The sequence below is a fragment of the Giraffa tippelskirchi genome, chromosome 4, assembly GCF_054371585.1.
Source record: "Giraffa tippelskirchi isolate mGirTip1 chromosome 4, T2T-mGirTip1v1.2.pri, whole genome shotgun sequence".
Lineage (NCBI taxonomy): Eukaryota > Metazoa > Chordata > Mammalia > Artiodactyla > Giraffidae > Giraffa > Giraffa tippelskirchi.
In genome coordinates, this window is record NC_137278.1 from 95,843,767 (window position 1) to 95,862,060 (window position 18,294).

The window sequence follows — 18,294 nt, forward strand, 5'->3', positions numbered from 1 at the left end:
TTATGTGATTCGTGAACCACCAGACTTTTTAAAAAATCAACTTTTATTTTCTTAACATGGTGTTTGATGTACAGAAAAATCTACAAGATAGCAGAGTACACATACATGCTGCACCCAAGTCCTCTATTCTTACATCTTACGGGACATTTGTTACAGTTAATCAATCAATACAATACTGATACATGATTATTAACTGAAATCCACACTTTATTGAGAATTCTTTCATTTTGTTTTAGAATCCCATGGACACTGTCTTATATTACATTGTCACGTCTCCTTGGGGATCTCTGCAGGGCTGAGTCAGTTTCTCAAATTTCCTTTATTTTTGGTAAACTTTACAGTTTTGAAGATTTCTGATCAACTGTTTTATAGAACATTCCTCAACTGGGATTTGTCAGATGTTTGTGTACAGGTCTGGGTTTCGAGGAGGAAGATCAAAGAATTTGCCTTGTATCATTTTCACCCCAACAATACCCAGGGGCCATACTATTATTAACAACATGCCTTACAGCTAGTGGTTCTGACCTTGGTCATCTGGGTGGCAGAGCTTGGCAGCTTTCTGTAAAGCTACTCCCCACCCTGACCCCTTTCCACGCTGCTCACTTTGGAAGGAAGTCACCGTGTGCAGCCCACATTTGAAGAGTGGATCATCTTAAATGTGGACAGAGTATCTACATAAATTATTCCGAATTCTGCGCAGGAAATGGTCTCTTCAATCTGTGTATCTGTTCAATCATTTATCTATACAGACTCATGGATATTTACTTTACACTTAGGTTGTAATCCAGTATTTATTTTGTTGCTCAAACTGTCTATTCATTAGGAGACTTCTGCATTCCTTCGACACACTGCTATCATTGTGATTTTTGGTTTTGTTTTGAGCACATCTTTACTTTCTGGCACTACAAGATGATCCAGGTTGGTCTTGTCGATTTTCTATTCCTTTGGTAGAATCAGCAACTTCTCTAGAGTTTTGGTTTCTTTTTCAGGAAATGGTATTAGAAACCAGTATCTGAATAGTAGGTATGGTCTTTGCAATGGGAGTCATTCTTTTAAGCCCCTTCAACTGACAGAGCAAGGAAATGTGTTCACTAACCTGTGTATGTGAAGGTGAAAGTCGCTCAGTCGTGTCCAACCTTTGCGACCCCATAGACTTTGCGGCCCCATAGACTACCAGTCCATGAAATTCTCCAGGCCATAATACTGGAGTGGGTAGCCGTTCCCTTCTCCAGGGGATCTTCCCAACCCAGGTATCGAACCCAGGTCTACTGCATTGCAGGCAAATTCTTTACCAGCTGAGCCACAAGGGAAGCCCAAGAATACTAGAGTGGGTAGCCTATTCCTTCTCCAGCAGATCTCCTGACCCAGGAATAGAACTGGGGTCTTCTGCATTGCAGGCAGATTACCAACTGAGCTATCAGGGAAGCCCTGATAAACCTGTGTATACACACCATCTAAATATGTAACTAGCTGTGCCTGTATGAGTTCATAGGGAAGGTCCAACTTTAATCCATTACAGGTGGATCACTCTAGGCTTATCTGTAACTTCACACTCTAAATAACAGTGAGAAGCCTGGCTCCCACCATCTAGCTCCATTTGTTTAAATCTAGTACATTAGAGCAGTATCACAATTGTTAACAGGTACCAATGCGAGAAATTTATAAACTGCAGCCTAGTCCTTATGCAGTTTCTCTTTTGCTTCATCTTACAGACTCCACTCATTTCCAAGGTTACTTAGGTCCAAGGTTACTCATTTCCAAGGTTATCTTCCCCTCAATTCCTTCCACGAGTTTGTTTCATACATTTATAATATGGTTGTTTTGTTGTTCTGTGTTCCATCCATGTATTCCAGCTCCTGATGTGATTTTTTTTAATTTGCATAAAGATTCACTCTTTGTGCTGTAAAGTCCTATGGATTTTGACAAATGTGTATCATCACACCCCCACCCTCTGAACAGTTTCACTGTCTTAGAAATCCTGTGCTTTACCTATTCAACCCTACCACCATCCCCTTGAGCTTCTGGAACCACTGATTTTTTTTTCTCTTTGACTTTTTTCTCTAATTTTATATTGGAGCATTGTTGATTAACAATGCTGTGATAGTTTCAGGTGTACAGCAAAATGATTCAGTTATACATAAAAATGTATTATTCTTTTTCAAATTCTTTTCCTATTTAGGTTGCTACGTAACATTGAGTAGAATTCCCTAGTCTATACAGTGGGTTTGTTGGTTATCCATTTTATTGATTGTTTTTGATGGGGACCATTTTTAAAAGTCTTTATTGAATTCCTCAAAATATTGCTTCTGTTTTATGTTTTGGTTTTTTGGTCATGGGGCATGTGGGATCTTATCTGCCCAACCAGGGATCAAACCTGCACGCCTTGCTTTGGAAGGTAAAGTCAACCACAGAACCACCAGGGAAGTCCCTGGTTATCCATTTTAAACACAGCAAGGTGTACATGTCAATCCCACACTCCCTAACTTTCCCTCCTCCTCCCCATGGATTTTCTTAACATCTCCAGTTTTGCCTTCTCTAGAATGTCTTATAACTTGAATCATAAAATAGACAGTCTTTTCAGACTGGCTTATTTAGCACGCATGGTTTTTGTGGCTTGGTAGCTCATTTATCACTGAATTACATTCCATTATATCAAATTACAATTTGTTTTCACATTTATTTACGGATAGACATTTTGGTTGTTTGAGTTTTGGCCATTATAAACACACTGCTATAAACATTTGTGTTTTTGTATGGACATAAATTTTAGTAAGTTGGGTAAATACCTAAGAGCCTGACTGCAGGGTCATATGGTGAAAAGCACTATTAGTATTATCCATTTACATTTATTGTGCTCACTGCTTAGATTCTAGCACCTTACTTTGGACTTTCTATGGTTCTGCCTTTTTTTTTATTCTTCAATCTAGTCTTTTACTGAATTAACTGAGCACCCTCAGACACACTACTTTAAAATTATATACTTTTAAAAATTTTACTGTTACTTGAATGTTTTTAACCATATTTTTGCCAACCTCTTGAATACTTAAGGATCTAAGAACATTTACACTCCAATGAAGTACCCTTCAATTTGTGTTAATTTGTCCTATTTTCATTTCCATTTCATCTTACTGTCATAAACAAGACATCATTTGTATTGTTTTGTAAAGTTAATGCTCATTCAGATTTAACCATAAGTGTTTTTTTTGGTCGCTATGCTTTCCTGAATCTCAGAGCTTTCATCACTGTCCTTCTGCACAAAGTAAATCCTCTAAATTTCCTTTAGTGAAGTCTTTTGATGACATCTTCACTCCTAAAATAGTGCCTCATTAAATTATGTGGCAACCTGGATGAAAGGGGAATTCAGGGGAGAATGGATACATGCATACATATGGCTGAGTCCCTTTTCTGTCCACATGAAACTATCATAACATTGTTAATTGGTTATACTCCAATATAAAATAGTTTAAAAAATAGCACCTCACTGGGTGTTAACAATTTAGTTGATAGTTTTTGTTGATGCATCTTTGTAGCCCACAGATACTATTAGTCTTCTGGCTTTCACTGATGCTGCTGAGAAGGCAGTGAGCCTTATTGTTGCTGTTTGTTACAGGTAATCTGACTTTTCCAACTGTGTTACAAATTTTTCTGGTATTCTAGTTTCATTACATACATGAAGGTGTGGATTTACTTCATTTAACTCACTTGAAATTTGTATAGCTTTCTGTATCTGAGGGTTGATGTCTTTCTTCAGTTTTGGAAAATCTACCTTCATCTTTCCAAATGTTACTTATTTCAAATACTTTTTAAAATTTTAAGCAATGTGTTAGACATTCTCACCACTCCTCCACATCTCTTAATCTAACTTCTATTTCCACCTACTTGTCTCTGTGTGCTGCCTATGGAGTAATTATTTGGCTCTACTTTCCAGCTTATTCTTTCTTTCATTAGTTATTTTTATAAGGGACTTAACATAAGCAACCCTTCTTTACTCTTTTACTTATTTACAACTGTTAAATGTGCTCATATTTTGGTCTTGAAAATTCTACTACTCTTAACTCCTTGCAGGATGATTGCACTCTTTTCTGCTGGTTTCATTTGAGATGCCTTATTTGAGGCATCCTGTGATTTATGACTCTCACCTCATGTACCTGTGGAGAGTGTCTTGAGTGCTAAATTAAAGCTGAGTCCTCATGTGCATATACAGTTGCTCTGACCTTGAAGCCAGGGGCATTACAATGGGACCTGTTTAAGAATTTCGCATGGGAAATGCTTAGACCACAGGTACCATGAGAACTCAAACCCACAGGAGGGAAGGTATATAAGTGACTTCAGAGGGGGACCGTTTTCCTTTCCAACTAGTGCCAGTTCCCCCAAGACTGAAGTCCAGCTGTTTGCAAGGGGGCCTCCCTAAAGACTTATCTCCTGCTAACCCCTCAAGTCCATCCTCATAGGTACTCAGTGTCACCAAGTTTCGGTAAGTGCCCCTGGGGGTGCATGAGCTGAGGGCTCGCTTGTCTTTCTGCAGTTTTGTTTTCACGTCATTTTTGGCCTCAGAGAATGGATTCCTTTCTTTACAGCTCAGCCACACATTTATGAACATTAAAGAAACAATTTTGAGTTACTTCCAGGTGGGTGGTAGCTGTTTAGAGTATCTGGTCTTTCACAGGTGAAAGGGGAAGTCCTGGTCTGGCTCATGAAGCTCCTGAAGGGTGATGATGATGATGACATAGAGGCTGGGAACAGACACTGCTCTCTGCTTTGTTGAGCAACTTGAAAGCACGGAGCAGAAAGCTAGAACAGTTGTGGTTTTGACAGACAATGGGCAGGGGGCTTTAGCAGGAGATGCATAAGCTACTTCTTGCCCAGTAAGAGGAGTCCAGAGAGGGCAGTCGGGAGCTGGGTTACAGAGGCTCCACAACATCGTGAAAAATACCACCGTCAATGCTCTGGCTCTGTAAGCACAGGCAGGCTGCAGTCCCATCTACAGCAGCCGCCCTTCCAAAGAAGCGTGCCCGGGACTCCCAGCCAGCTTCTGCCCACCTCCCTCTGCCCACCCGCAGCTCCAGCGGAGGCTGGGAGTTTAATCCTTCAGCTCCTGGAGCGGAGTTGGAGAATCCTGGTCCTTGACAGGCAGGGAGCCGTCTCTGTTACCAACCCCAGCACTTACAGCCTGAGGCCCCACATCAAGGGAGAAACTGAGATAAGGCAATAATTTACTGGAACAAAGTCCTGAAAGAATGTGGGAGAAAATGGGGTCAGAAGTATAGAAGGACAGCTTGGCCACGGAGGGCAGACCCATCTTCACTGGACACTGAATGCAAGGAAGATGAGGCTCCTGCAGGGATGGGCGGTGAGAAATGGCCCAAGGAACTCCTAGCAGCACGTGAGTGACAGGTCCCTTGTGCAGTCACTGAGTGGGGGCAGCGTGCAGAGGGCGGAATGCCGGGACCCTAGGCTAAAGTGAATATAAACATCAGGAATGTGACAGGTGAAACCCACCTGTTGAAAAGGTTGTGTTTGTTTATGAGTAACAGCTGGTTTCACAAGGAGGACAAAACCACTTTCACAGAACATGTTTCTAAATTAGGCAACCCAGTCACAAACACATTTGGCCTGTCGTACTTGAAAACCACATTGGCAAAATTGGGGCTGTTATGTAAGAAAAGTAAATTTAAAGCTGGAGGCAATAAATGGTGAAAAACTGAGGCATTAGGGACAAAGGACCCCCTTCTAAGCCCTTTCTGTCTCTCACAAAGTGTCTGCTGCATCCAAGACGAGTTCTCTGAGGCATTTCGGGAAGATGCCCCAGGAAGCCACTGTTTTGGCAATGTCAGCACAGGAGGATATAAATTTAGGTTTGCAATGAGGTAGTTGTGTACATCCTAACTGTATCCTTTATTCTTCTCTACAAAATAAAGAAAACTGGAAAAAACAACTGTATTTGATTACAGTCGGCTTCCCAGGTGGCTCAGCAGTAAAGAACCCACCTGCCAATGCAGGGCAGACACGACACACAGGTTGGATCGCTGGGTCGGAAAGATCCCCTGGAAGAGGAAACGGCAACCCACTCCAGTATTCTTGCCTCGAGGATCCCATGAACAGAGAAACCTGGTGGGCTACAGTCCATGGGTCAGAGTCGGACACAACTCAGCACAGCACAGCACAGCATAGCAGCGGATTCGTGTCTGTGGGTTCCACATCTGCAGATCCAACCAACCATGGACTGATGACATGGAGAGCCAGCTGCAAGGACCTGAGCATCTGCGGATACCCCATGGGGCCCTGGAACCAACTACCACAGGTAAGGGGTGAGTCTACAGTCTTACTGTGTTATTTCTCCCAAACTATTTACCACCCCAACTTCCTGAAAACATTTCTCACCAACATCACTACAGAAAGGGTTACCTAGCACCTGCTCAACACTCCTTCCCCATAACTGTTCCCTCCCAACACCAGGAGACAGACTGTCAAGATCTTTCTTGTCGGTTTTCCCTGGTCATTGTGTGTTTCTGCTGTGGAACAAGACAAACTCAATTCTTCAGAGCCAAGCTGTATCATCTCCATCACATCACAAATGCTCCAAATGAAACAGGAGTTAACGGTAAGGAATACAGGGAAGTCTCCCAGAACTAACCAACCTGTAGAAACTTGCAGGTTAGGTTCAAAATTACAATTCTAATATTAGGACAAAGATGCTGTTCATTCTCTGCATTTTAAGTCAAGTTCAGTCAGCAAGACTAAATAGCTTTCTGGGGTCTGGGAGCTGTATGGACAGACAGGATCAGGAACCAAGTCACCTGAGCCTTTGAGCACAAACTCAACACCTTAGTCTGGCATGGAGGAAAGATGTCACAGGAACAAAGATCAAAGTGGCATAGTGTATGTTGCGAATGATACCCTGAACAGGCTCCTCAGTGGGATGAGGCCTGCTGCCGGTTCCGGTGGACGCAGCCCCCACCACGTTCACACACACCTCTCTCCCCTGGCGAAGTGTACGCACCACAGCTCTTGACCAACATGGCAGTCACACTTTCACCACTGCATTTCACTCTGCTGTCAGCTGACAACAGAAAATCTAAGCCATGGGACGAGCAGATGAGTGACAGGGCTGACCAAGCTTATTTCCACCCTGCAATTAAAATTCATGAGAAATCCTTCAAGGAAGACTGTGACACAGACGATGTTTCCGTCAAAAGTGCTGGCTCTCATGTGTATAGAAAAACAGAGTCACTAATGCAGACACTTCTGACAGATCAAATGGGTCACAGCTGCTTGTTTCTCTCTGAATGATAGCAAAAATAAACAACGATGATCTGAAGGAACTCTGTGCCCTCTCTGATTCATATTTTTTAAAGATTCAAACCAGGAATCTCTACTATGTGTCGTGTAGTGAGCACTACATTACTCAACACAAGTATAAGGGAATAACAGTCCTCGGTTATTCTGTTCAATTTGACAAGAAGTGGTAAATGCTAAGAGGGTTCTGGTTCAGAAAACATTTTGTTATGTTTTTTACTGACTGATTGAGATACACTTTGTCTATCTGTGTGTGCTTATATCTATTTATTTCCAAAAAAGAGTTTCAGGTGACACCTTTTACAGTAATTGAGATTAGCTCACATCTCAACAGCCCGAAAACAAAAAATTATCTTAACTAGAAAAATTATTTGACCCCAAATGGCAGTAAATTGGAATCTTTTAGTTTGATAAGCCTAATCTTTTAGGCTTTGATAAAACAGTATTTCACAAAAATTATTGCCTATTTCTTCTAAACAGGATAAACACTAAGACTTCTTCCTAGCAATCATTCCTTTGAGTTAATAATCCTGCTGCTAGCTCTATAAAAGAATAAAAACAAATAATAATATAAATGCAAAGCTTAGCTTGCCATTTTCCAGCGTATAATTTATTCACATTATTAAAAAAAACACCACCACCTTTGTATTTCTTTTTTAATAGTTTTATGTGAACGAATGGTGAAGAGTCTTACAGTTGACCTAAAATATAAGCGAGGAAAACATAGACATCTGCCAAACTAATATCTGGCTTTTATTTTTTCCTTAAGGAAATACTATTAATTTAAAAAGAGAGTTCCCAGAAATTTAAAAAGATTCCCAGCAATGATTATTTCTGAGATCTATGAGATTCAGAACGTAATATAAAAGACTAAAAAAACCCACAGTATACATTCCTACTTTTTCCTTTTTTAAAAAAAGTTCAGATGCTGTATCACATCGAGAAAGTTCAGCAGGTTACCAGGGCTACGGCCTCAGTCATCCTCAGAGTCGCTGTCCCTCCTGGCGGGGACGGAGCACCGTACCGTGGACAGCAGCACGTCTTCCACGGGCTTCTTGGGGTTCTCCTCCAGGCTCGTCTTGATGGCTCCAGACTCAGACAACTTCCACTCCAACTCTGCATGATAAAGAGAAAGCAAACTGCCTAAGACTCAGCCTGAGTGCGAACCTCTAGCCACAGTGTTTTTCTAAGCAGAAACTATGACCATCCACATTTGATGACAATTTGAGGGTCATAATTATAAGGTACCTGGAAGAAAGGGTGAAAAAAAAATCAGACCCTTAAGAAGGAAAACAAAAATACCTGCAAAAACTTTTCATAAAATGAGATGAAATGAAATATTACATACATTTGAACCTCCAGGATAACTAATAAAAAGCCAAGGACTAAACCTATCTTCTCACAGCTAGCTTCTTGGCTTGCAGAATGTCCCAGGAAAGAAATCAGCATGAAATATTTTAAGAAAATACTTTTCACAGTCTTGCTGGCAATGTAATTATTAAATCCAATTTTATTTAGCCAAAGGAAATTCTTAAACCTCATGTCCAATATCTCAACCTATTAGAGTCAAAGGCTCAACATATGACATGCAAGGATTGATACATTTGTTCCAAGTAGTAATAATTCTTACAAGTGTCAGAAAAAAAAGAATCAGTGATTAAAGGCTTAGCTCCTATATTTTACCCTCTTATAATCAATGAAAATCCACACTGGTGTGAGACACTGTGAAGCAAAATCAAGTGATATATTTTTCTACCCAGGCAGGAGTGAGACTGTCGGAAAGATTCTACACCAAACAGTTTGGTTTAAACTGATACTCTACTAATTAGGAAACTTCTATTAAAACCTGAAAACCAGGGACTTCCCTGGTGGTCTAGTGGTTAAGACTCCATGCTCCCAATGCAAGGGGCCTGGGTTCAATCCCCAGTCAGTGAACTAGACCTTGAATGCTACAACTAAGATCCAGTGCAGCCTAATAAATTTTTTAAAAATCTGAAAACCAATTTTACTGAAATCACATTAATTCAAAGTGTTCCACAGAGATGAACAGCATCAGTATTTTCAGCTCTAGGTATCTTGGTTCAATGACAAAAAAATTCAATAAATTTCTCAAACAAAAAAAATTCTTAGGATTTCTGATTCTTATGGATTATTTAGATTCACACGTACATGCATATGCGTAAGTTAATGCATTTAATGTTAATGTTCATTTATATGGGGCTTTCCTGGTGGCTCAGGCAGACAGTAAAGAATCTGCCAGCAAGGCAGGAGACCCAGGTTCAATCCCTGAGTTGGGAAGATCCCCTGGAGGAGGGAATGGCAACCCACTCCAGTATTCTTGCCTGGAGAATTCCATGGAGCCTGGCCTACAAATGAGACTTTTTCTAGAAACAAAGACTATAATTATTATTGTACATCTATCTCTCTCCCCTAATGGTATGTTCAAAGATCAAAATAAGAGGCAAAACATATACTTAGTTTGAAATATCATATGCCTTTGAACACTGGAATAAAGCAAAGCTGATATATATACGCATCTATGTATCTGTTTACATGTTTCCCAATTGAGTATCTTATAGAGTTATATAAAGTAGAATATAAAGTCATATTTTAACATATGTTTTTAAAGGCTACTAACTAAGGCATAGTTGGACATATCACTGCACTAAAGAGATAAAGAATCTGACCTAGTAGGAAGCTCACAGGCCTCAGGTTCTGTCCCACATATTATGTGTGCGTATGTATTTTAATACCTATTTCACAAGTAGAAAAAAATAAAAGATATATCCTTTAGGAGTTAAGAGGCAGAATTAAACTTTTCATTTAAAAGGTTCCTTTCAACTGAAAAAATATTTTTATAGATATTTATATATGTATAAATTTACATTTCTTTATGTATATTTATATATAAACATCTGTCACTAATATGTTTGGGTGAATTAAATGAGAAATGAATGATGTGATCTTGAGTTGTAACTAAAAAACAAACATATTCAACTGTAGGGACAAATAAAACAGCACAGACAATAATATAAAATATTTTAAAATCCATCGTGCCCTCTTTTAACTTAGAGTCCAGTTGTAATTGCTCCCAATGACTCATCTAAGATGACAGATGCAATGTTCTTCCCTTTTCACAATCACTCACACGGGACAAAGGTGACTCTATGGCAAGTCATCCCACCTGCGGCATCTAGGAAACAGGCACCCTTAACAACAGACGCACTCCCTCCCCATCCCTCACGTGTACCTCAAAGAGTCCTTACCGTCCAGCGTCAGGTTCATGCCACCAAACACCAGAGGTCCGATAAACTGAGCCTTGATGTCACCTTCAAGATACACAAATATCGTGGGCAGATTCCTATCAGGGTAATTGGGTATGCAGGTGGTTGAAATGGCTTTGATAAACTTGACATCAGGAAACTTCCTGGCAAGTGCACTGAAGTGCTGATTTATCAGGGCGCAGAGGGGAATCCTGCGAAATAAAGAGAAGCAGCTGTGAGTTTGTGTCTGCATACAGTAAACCTCAACCGCCCTTGTGTCCCATAGAAAACCTCATGACAACTTCACAAGTGCTTCTGCTACTCCAGCCAAGATGAACAAACGGTTTTTAAAAACTTTCTAATAGGTTTGGGCAAAATGTTCAAAAGCCAAAGTCCAATTTAATTTGACCGAGTTAAGTCAGAAAAGCAGCTCCATTATAAAAGATAACTGTCTTGGTTTTCTAAAGGAGAACATCCAAGGCTTAGAATGTGTGATTCAGAATGCGCTTCCTGCTTGAAAGAAACTCCTACACAAGCACCGGACTCCACACGGTGGGAGCAAAACTGAAGGTGAGGCGCTAGGGGCTCTCAGCATCACTCGCCATGGACAACGCTCACAAAGGTCACCCCCACCATCAAGGAGAGTGACTCACGACACGAAGCCGTGAAAAGCCCGAGCTTTTTCAGAGGGACCAGTGATTGAGGAATTCATTTACAATTTAAAAAAAAAAAGTCTGTTCTGCTACTATTTAATAAAGGCATTCATATTAGTCACAAATATTAATCTGAAAGTCTTAAGACAAAAATTAGACAGTAACATTTGGGCACATCTGCAACAAAAACACATAAAACATTAGTTAAAAAAAAAAAACCCTCTGGTGTGAAGCAAGCCTGAGATGTTCAAGACATAAATTCAAACTAATATTTAAAGACAGGCATCCCAGGTGGCTCAGAGGTAAAGAACACCCCTGACAATGCAGGAGACACAGGACATGCAGGTTTGATCCCTGGGTCAGGAAGATTCCCCTGGAGAAGGAAATGACAGCCCACTGCAGTATTCTTGCCTGGGAAATCCCATGGACAGAGAAGCCTGGCGGGCTACAGTCCACGGGGTCACAAAGAGTCAGACACGACTGAGTGACTGAGCACGCACGCACGCACACATCAGATCAGCTCACCCTTGTTTGTAAAGGTGCAGGATGACCCACAAGCCCTCACCAGCTTTGGTAACTTCTTGAACATAATCCTTTCCCGAGATTTCCAAAACCTCTCCAAATTTATTCTTCAGTTGGGTTGCTTTCCACTCAGCCAGTCTTTGCTGCCTGCACGACAGGAGGAGAGAGACATCTTACACACTTCTTACACACATATGCTCGCACACACCCCTTTCACACAGCAAACTCTGTAAAGGTCCAGGTTTACTTACTTATTTGCCAGGTTTATTTCAAAGGATGCACATTATAGTGCCACATGAAAAACCAAGCAGTCTCTCTGGGTGGCACTAACCTGTACATTTCAACTGCACGTTCGTCTTCCTCATTAAATTCGTCTTCATTATCCTCCAGTTCTTCCAAAGTCATGTCTTCATATGTTTTCACTGAATGTCATTGAGTTGGTCAAAAACCAAAAATGTAAAAGATGAACGAAGATGCATTTTGGGTCTTTTCTCCTTCACTTTTCTCCTAAAGGAGAGCATGCAATACCAAAAGGCCCCTACCCCATCAAAACCAAAATAAAAAGTAGTTAAGGTGTTACACTAGTGGTAAAGAACTTGTCTGCCAATGCAGGATGTTTAGAGATGCGAGTTCGATCCCTGGGTCAGGAAGACCCTCGGGAGAAGGGCATGGCAACCCACTCCAGTATTCTTGCCTGGAGAATCCCATGAACAGAGGAGCCTGGTGGGCTACACGTCCATAGGGTCGCGAACAGTCGGATATGACTGAAGCGACTTAGCATGTATGCACACATCCAAGGTGTTACACAGTAACTAAGAAGGAGAGAGCATTTTTAAAAGATCAGCCAGATCATCCTCTCTTACATTCACACAACAATAAGGATACAAACAGGCAAGTTTCCCAAATTTATAAAAGGAGAGAGGTGTATTAGCCTGAGCTCAAGTGGCCTGATCTGCAAGTCCCTGATGCTCAGGGACAGGTGCATAACAGTCCTCATGCCTCCAAGAAGGTGGGAGGATACCCTCTGGGGGTCCTTCCCCAGCACACCTTTGCTAGAGGTAAAGGGATTATCACCTGGTCTTCTCTTGTGACTGGTAGGCAGCTCTCTCTTCTCTTTTTATCAATGGCTGTAAAAATCTGTATTTTGTTTTTATTGCCATAAAGACGCTTGCTTCTTGACATCCAATCAGGTTTTTGTCCCCTGACCCCCACCCTATCATGACCCAAACCTGCTCTTACCAAAGTCAATAATGACCTCTTTTCTCAACCGATGAGCATATTTGCCCTAATCCATCACTGCCTCCTCTCTGAAAGTCCATCTTCCTCTGGCCTCTTTTCCTCCTCCCTCTTGGTGGGCCCTCCCATGGACCCTCTGTTGACTGGACTCCTTTCCTTCCTCACCTATACCCGCTCCCTTGGTAAAGAACTCGTCTCACAGCTTTAAAACCCACCGACATGCTGACAACTCCCAAATGTATATGCCTCTAGCCCTCATTTCTGATTTAAGAAAGCATTCCCAACTGCTCACCTACCATCTGTATTTGTCTAATAAGAAATCTCAAAGTGACTAGGTCCTAAATTGAGTTCCTGATCTTCACCTCCAAACCTGCTCCTGCCCAAGCCTTCCTCATCTCAGGTGGTGACTCCATCTTTCTGGCCACTCAAACCCAGAGCCTTGCAGTCATCTCTGCCTTACTTGCTCTTACACCCATCACAGGATCCATAAGCAAATCCCATTGGATTTGCTTCAAAATACATCCAGATCTGGCCACTTCCACCCACAACTCTGGTCCAAGCCAATGGCATCACTTGCCAAGGGTACCACTGCAGTCGTTTCACCTGGTTTTCCCACTTCCTGCCCTGCCCCCACAGTCTGCACTCAGTAAGACAACAACAGGAAGGTGCTGTCAACACAGAGGGCATGTCCCTCCTCTGTTCAAACCTCCAATGATGTCCACCTCATTAGACATCGAAGGCAAGGTCCACACTAGAAGCTACAAGGCCCTAAATGTCTGACCGCTGGTTGTCCCTCTGAACCTCCCACTTCTGTCTCCCAGTCCCACTGGCCTCCTGACAGATCCTCCAACATGCTTCCCACTTGCTCATTCACCTCCCTCAGGTCTACTCAAATGTCACTCCCAGTGAGGCCCTCTCTGACCCTCTAGAACTATACCCACCCCTCCTCCAACCTTATACCCACCAGGGCTTCCCTGGTGGCTCAGATGGTAAAGAATCCACTTGCAATGAGGGAGACCTGGGTTCGATCATTGGGTTGGGAAGATCCTCTGGAGAAGGGAACGGCTACCCACTCCAGTATTTTGCCTGGAGAATTCCATGAACAGAGGAGCCTGGCAGATTACAGTCCACAAGGTCACAAAGAGTTGGACACGACTGAGAGACTTTCACTTTCTCCTCCAACACTTTCTGTCTTATTTTCCTATATTTCACTCATGTATCATTTACTGTCTGTCTCCTCCATTAGAATGTAAGCTCCAAGAGGATAGGGTGTTTTGGCTGGCCCATGCACAGCTGAAGCCCCAGTGCCTAGAACACACAGCAAAAAGCAGTCCTTCAGTAACTGGATAGAATTTATCACACTTGCTAGATAAACGCTGTGTAATAAAGCCTCCTCTAAATCAGCCCTAACATGTCAACACGGGACAAAAGTCCTAGCCGCATGATCAACGGTTCTCAAACTTTGGCATGAATTAGAAACCCTCTGAGGCACTGGCTTAATATGCACATTCCTAGGCCTTATCCCCAGAGATTCTGATTCACTAGGGACTGTGTGTTGTTGTGTTTTGTTTGCTCGTCTTTTTGACAAACACCACAAGGGATTCCAATTCAAGTGGTACACCTACATGTGAGAAAGACCTTAGACTGCATACACTACAAGCATCTTATGCTTCCCCAAACCAAGCTACTTTAATATTCTCAAACCACAAAGATAAAGCATACGCCCAGGAGACTACAAACAGTAAAACCTTTGGGGCAGATTTCCAGGACATTAACTAAACTGAATCACTGACCAAAAAGTGAAGACTCAGAAATATTTTCTTCAGGCTTATCATGTGCCCATCTGACACAGACAAGGAACTGTGGAAATGGAGGGAGGCTCTGAAGTGCCCCTAGTTCTACGGCCCAGGAAGATGAAGCCAGAGATGCCCTGCCTAAGCGCCCAGAGGCAGTGTCCAGCCCAGCACTTCAATCCCTGGTCCCAACTCTCGCTCAGAGGATCCTTCTCCTGAAGCAGTTAGAGGCTTGCCAAGTGTTTCCTAGGCAGACAGACACAGAATCACAATCACAGGTAAGCTCACCAATGGACTGCTGGAGGATCCGCTGCTCCTCTTCTTCTGCCTCCTTCCCCAGATCTTTCAAATCTTCCTTTGAGGGCAAGATGCCTTTTTTGCGTAAGATGTCATTCCACTCGGTGTCTGCGTTGGGGTCCTAGAGCAGGTGGACCAAGGGTACCGTGAGGGCCAAGTCCACTGTGGAGGGCCATGTTGGACAAGGGTTCAAATGGGGAAGTGGTAAGAAGGGGAATTCACACCAAATTATTCTGAGGTCTATTTCTGGGAATCTGTTAAAAGACACACAACCCCTGTTCCAATCTTCCTGTCTTAGGGTAAAAATCAGGCTATAATGTCCAGACTGACATCCATGCCGACGCCAAGGCTCTGACCTGGCTTCTGGTCAATTTTCATTAATGACTCAGAGTGATTCATTCAACAGATATTTATTAAGTACCTACTATATGTAAATGATTGTACTAGATGGTAGGGAAGCGTGGTGAATGCCAAAGTCACCAGTTTTATAGGTAAGAGAAAGAAATAGGCAATGAATAATTAAATATACAAAGAGATAGATTATATGTTATGACAAATGCAATGACCAGGCTGCTGAGCTAGACTTCCAGGGGGCATGCGGTCCACAGGATGGGCAAAGATGTTCTCTCAGAAGAGGCGACATTTAACTGTGACTGGAGGGTGAGAAGGAACCAGACAGAGGAGCGAAAATTTAGGAAATTACTTTCCAGGCAGAAGGACTAGCCTGTGCAAAGGGCCCGAGTACAAGATATCAAGTATTCCAAAGTCCTGAGTGGCTGCAAGAAAATCAGAAGGAAGAGAGCCTTACTGATTCCCTAAAGGCCAAGGCTAAGAGGAAGAGCTGAGATGCCATGGAGAAGTTCACAATAGCTGATGCTTACTGAGTCCTACAAGCTGGGGACACCACAAAGTTCTTTACCTGTACCTACCTAGTTAATCCTCACAAACCTGGGAGAGCCACAGCATTAAGGAAGACACTGCCAGGCTAGAACAAGTCAAACTTACCAGGATCAACTATCAGAAAAACAAATGCCAAGGTGGGCTCTTAGTTCCAACAGCTGCCCAAACCCTGGTTTGGCATGTCTTGGCAGGTCTGGAATATGAAACCAGAAAGCTATGGAAAGGGAACTGGGATAACCAGGCTCTACCCCCCGTTCCCTGGCCAGTCCTGCTGAAATATATCAAAGAGAAACAAACAGAATCCCTTCCACAGGGTGGTTGGGAAGGCCTCTTAAGACACGACATTTTTGACCAGGGGCCTGAAGGACAGAGAACACAAAGGAGGCCAGGGCAGCCCTCAGTTTCCTCTTCATCAGATACACTGTATTTGGAGATGATCATCCTCTCCAGCCCTGACTATTCATTGGAAGGACTGATGCTGAAGCTTCCGTCCTTTGGCCACCTGATGAGAAGAGCCCACTCACTGGAAAAGACCCTGATGCTGGGAAAGACTGAAGGCAGGAGGAGAAGGGGGCAACAGAGGATGAGATGGTTGGATGGCATCGACTCAATGGACATGAGTTTGAGCAACCTCCAGGAGATGGTGAAGGACTGGGGAGCCTAGCCTGCTGCAGTCCATGGGGTCGCAAAGAGTCTGACACGACTGAGAGAGTGAATAACAACAAACCTCTCCAACCCCAGTCAAACCCACACTAACTCCATTTCCCTTATGCCACTGAGTCAGAGATGAGTTCATCAGGATTCCAGACCACAGGGAGATCTAGGAGACAGCAGAATGACCTTTGCAGGAGGGTCCTTTAACAGTGACAAAACTGAGTCGTCAGAGATTTTCTCATAAAAGCATCCATTTCCATGGTGTCTTTTTTTTTCACTTTTCCATGGGTTTTTAGTCAAATTCCATTAGTAAATTCCTGATACAATAAAAGAACAAAACTGAGGGATTTGGTTTTATCCATTTTAAAAGGGAAAATACTAATAACTGGGCAGCGGGACCCTCAGGCTGGACTCTAGGGGCCACAGGGGACGCACCTCAACCTCTACACCAACATTGGGAGGCAGAGAGGGAAGGATGTTGTAACCCCTCACCCAGCTCTAGGCAGGGTCAAGAACACGGGTTATGTTATGCGACCCCCTCAGGGCAGGACCCTCCAATTGTCCGAGCCTCAGCTTCCGCATCCGTGAAGGGGGTTCAGGTGCTCACTAAGAGAGTTAACAAGGAGGAAGTAACTCTGTCAGGTAAGATCCGGAGAGGCCTTAACAGGCCCAGGGTAGCCGACCTCACGGAGAACTACCCTCAAAGATGAGATTCGGGGGTGAGACACACGGAAGGGCGCGGGCACACCCGCCCGTCCGCGCTGCGCCTGCGCCGGCCTCGACGCGCGTGGCCACCCTGAGCCTGAGGCGCCCGGCACTTCCCACGGGCCCGGCAAGGACAGGCAGCCGCCCGCATGGACCGAGCGGCGCAAAACAAGCGGCCGCAGCCTCCGGGCGTCGAGCCCCCTACCCCACCCCCGGCTTGCTCACCTGCATTTTCTCTCAAATCGCTGAGGCCCTGCCGGCCACAGCCACCCGACCCGTGAGCTCTCTACCGCGCACGCGCGCAGGCGCCCCTCGCCTCTTCTCCCAGCCTGCCCTTCGCCCCGCCCTCCGGGAGGGAATAGGGCGGGGCCGGGGGACTGCGAGTTCTCTGAGGCTGCGCCCAAGCGAGCGGCAGGACACGCCTACTCGTGTGACTCCGAGCTAATCCCGGCAGCTTCTGAACTGAACCTTATTAGGGCATATCTTCGGCCTCCGAACGGTGGGACAGAATCGGGGAGGTACCCGGCGGCTAGGTGTTATCTCCAGGCCCGGATCCAATGGTGTCGGAGATCTCGGCCCAAGAAGTCAGAGATAGAAACCCGTTTCACTGATTCGTTGTTACGATTCAAAAGGAGGCAGGATTACCTGGAATTCAGTCACTGTCCTTCAAGTGTCGCATAAAGCAGTTCGCCTACTACGTACCAAACACTATTCTAGGCTCTCTGGACACGGCGGGAATCGCAACAGACGAAACCAGAAACATGAACATCTCTTCACCTGGTTGAGCCTCGGGCGTTTCATATTCGCAAAAGTGCTTAGCCCTTTGCGGAGCGCATGGGAGGCACTGAGTAGAAATATGCAAGTCTAAATTGAAAAATACAGGGGCTCAGACTCAGGGTTCTGTGTATGCAGCACTCCGAATTTGAGTTAAAGCAATGCCCCTCCCTGGACAACTGAGCTAGGTGGTGAAGTAGC

General features: G+C 43.7%; 1 protein-coding gene and 1 long non-coding RNA gene across 3 annotated transcripts; one reads left to right on the plus strand and one right to left on the minus strand.

Moving 5' to 3' along the window:
- The first annotated feature begins 4,767 nt into the window (after positions 1 to 4,767).
- Positions 4,768 to 11,337, plus strand: LOC145546727 (uncharacterized). The gene is made up of 3 exons (XR_014083169.1): positions 4,768 to 5,383; positions 5,919 to 6,301; positions 11,027 to 11,337. It is a non-coding gene; the product is annotated as an uncharacterized LOC145546727 (long non-coding RNA).
- On the minus strand, positions 7,945 to 17,620 carry PDCL3 (phosducin like 3). 2 transcript variants are annotated; one of them, XM_081594430.1, is made up of 6 exons: positions 17,545 to 17,620; positions 15,052 to 15,181; positions 12,066 to 12,156; positions 11,738 to 11,881; positions 10,563 to 10,771; positions 7,945 to 8,412 (listed from the first exon to the last, which is right to left on the minus strand). In XM_081594430.1, the coding sequence occupies exons 1-6, from the start codon at positions 17,548 to 17,550 to the stop codon at positions 8,270 to 8,272; spliced, it is 723 nt and encodes a 240-aa protein (XP_081450556.1). In that variant the 5' UTR covers positions 17,551 to 17,620; the 3' UTR covers positions 7,945 to 8,269. The 2 variants fall into 2 exon arrangements, with proteins under 2 accessions (XP_081450556.1, XP_081450557.1); XM_081594431.1 differs by having other exon boundaries at positions 11,738 to 11,877; positions 12,062 to 12,156.
- Between the last annotated feature and the right edge of the window lie 674 nt (positions 17,621 to 18,294).

Coding starts and splice junctions, on each gene's coding strand:
- PDCL3 (XM_081594430.1), bottom strand. Junction 12,157..15,051: donor GATCCTCCAGCAGTCCATTG/GTGAGCTTACCT, acceptor AATGACATTCAG/TGAAAACATATGAAGACATG. Junction 10,772..11,737: donor CTGCACCTTTACAAACAAGG/GTGAGCTGATCT, acceptor TTTATTTCGCAG/GATTCCCCTCTGCGCCCTGA.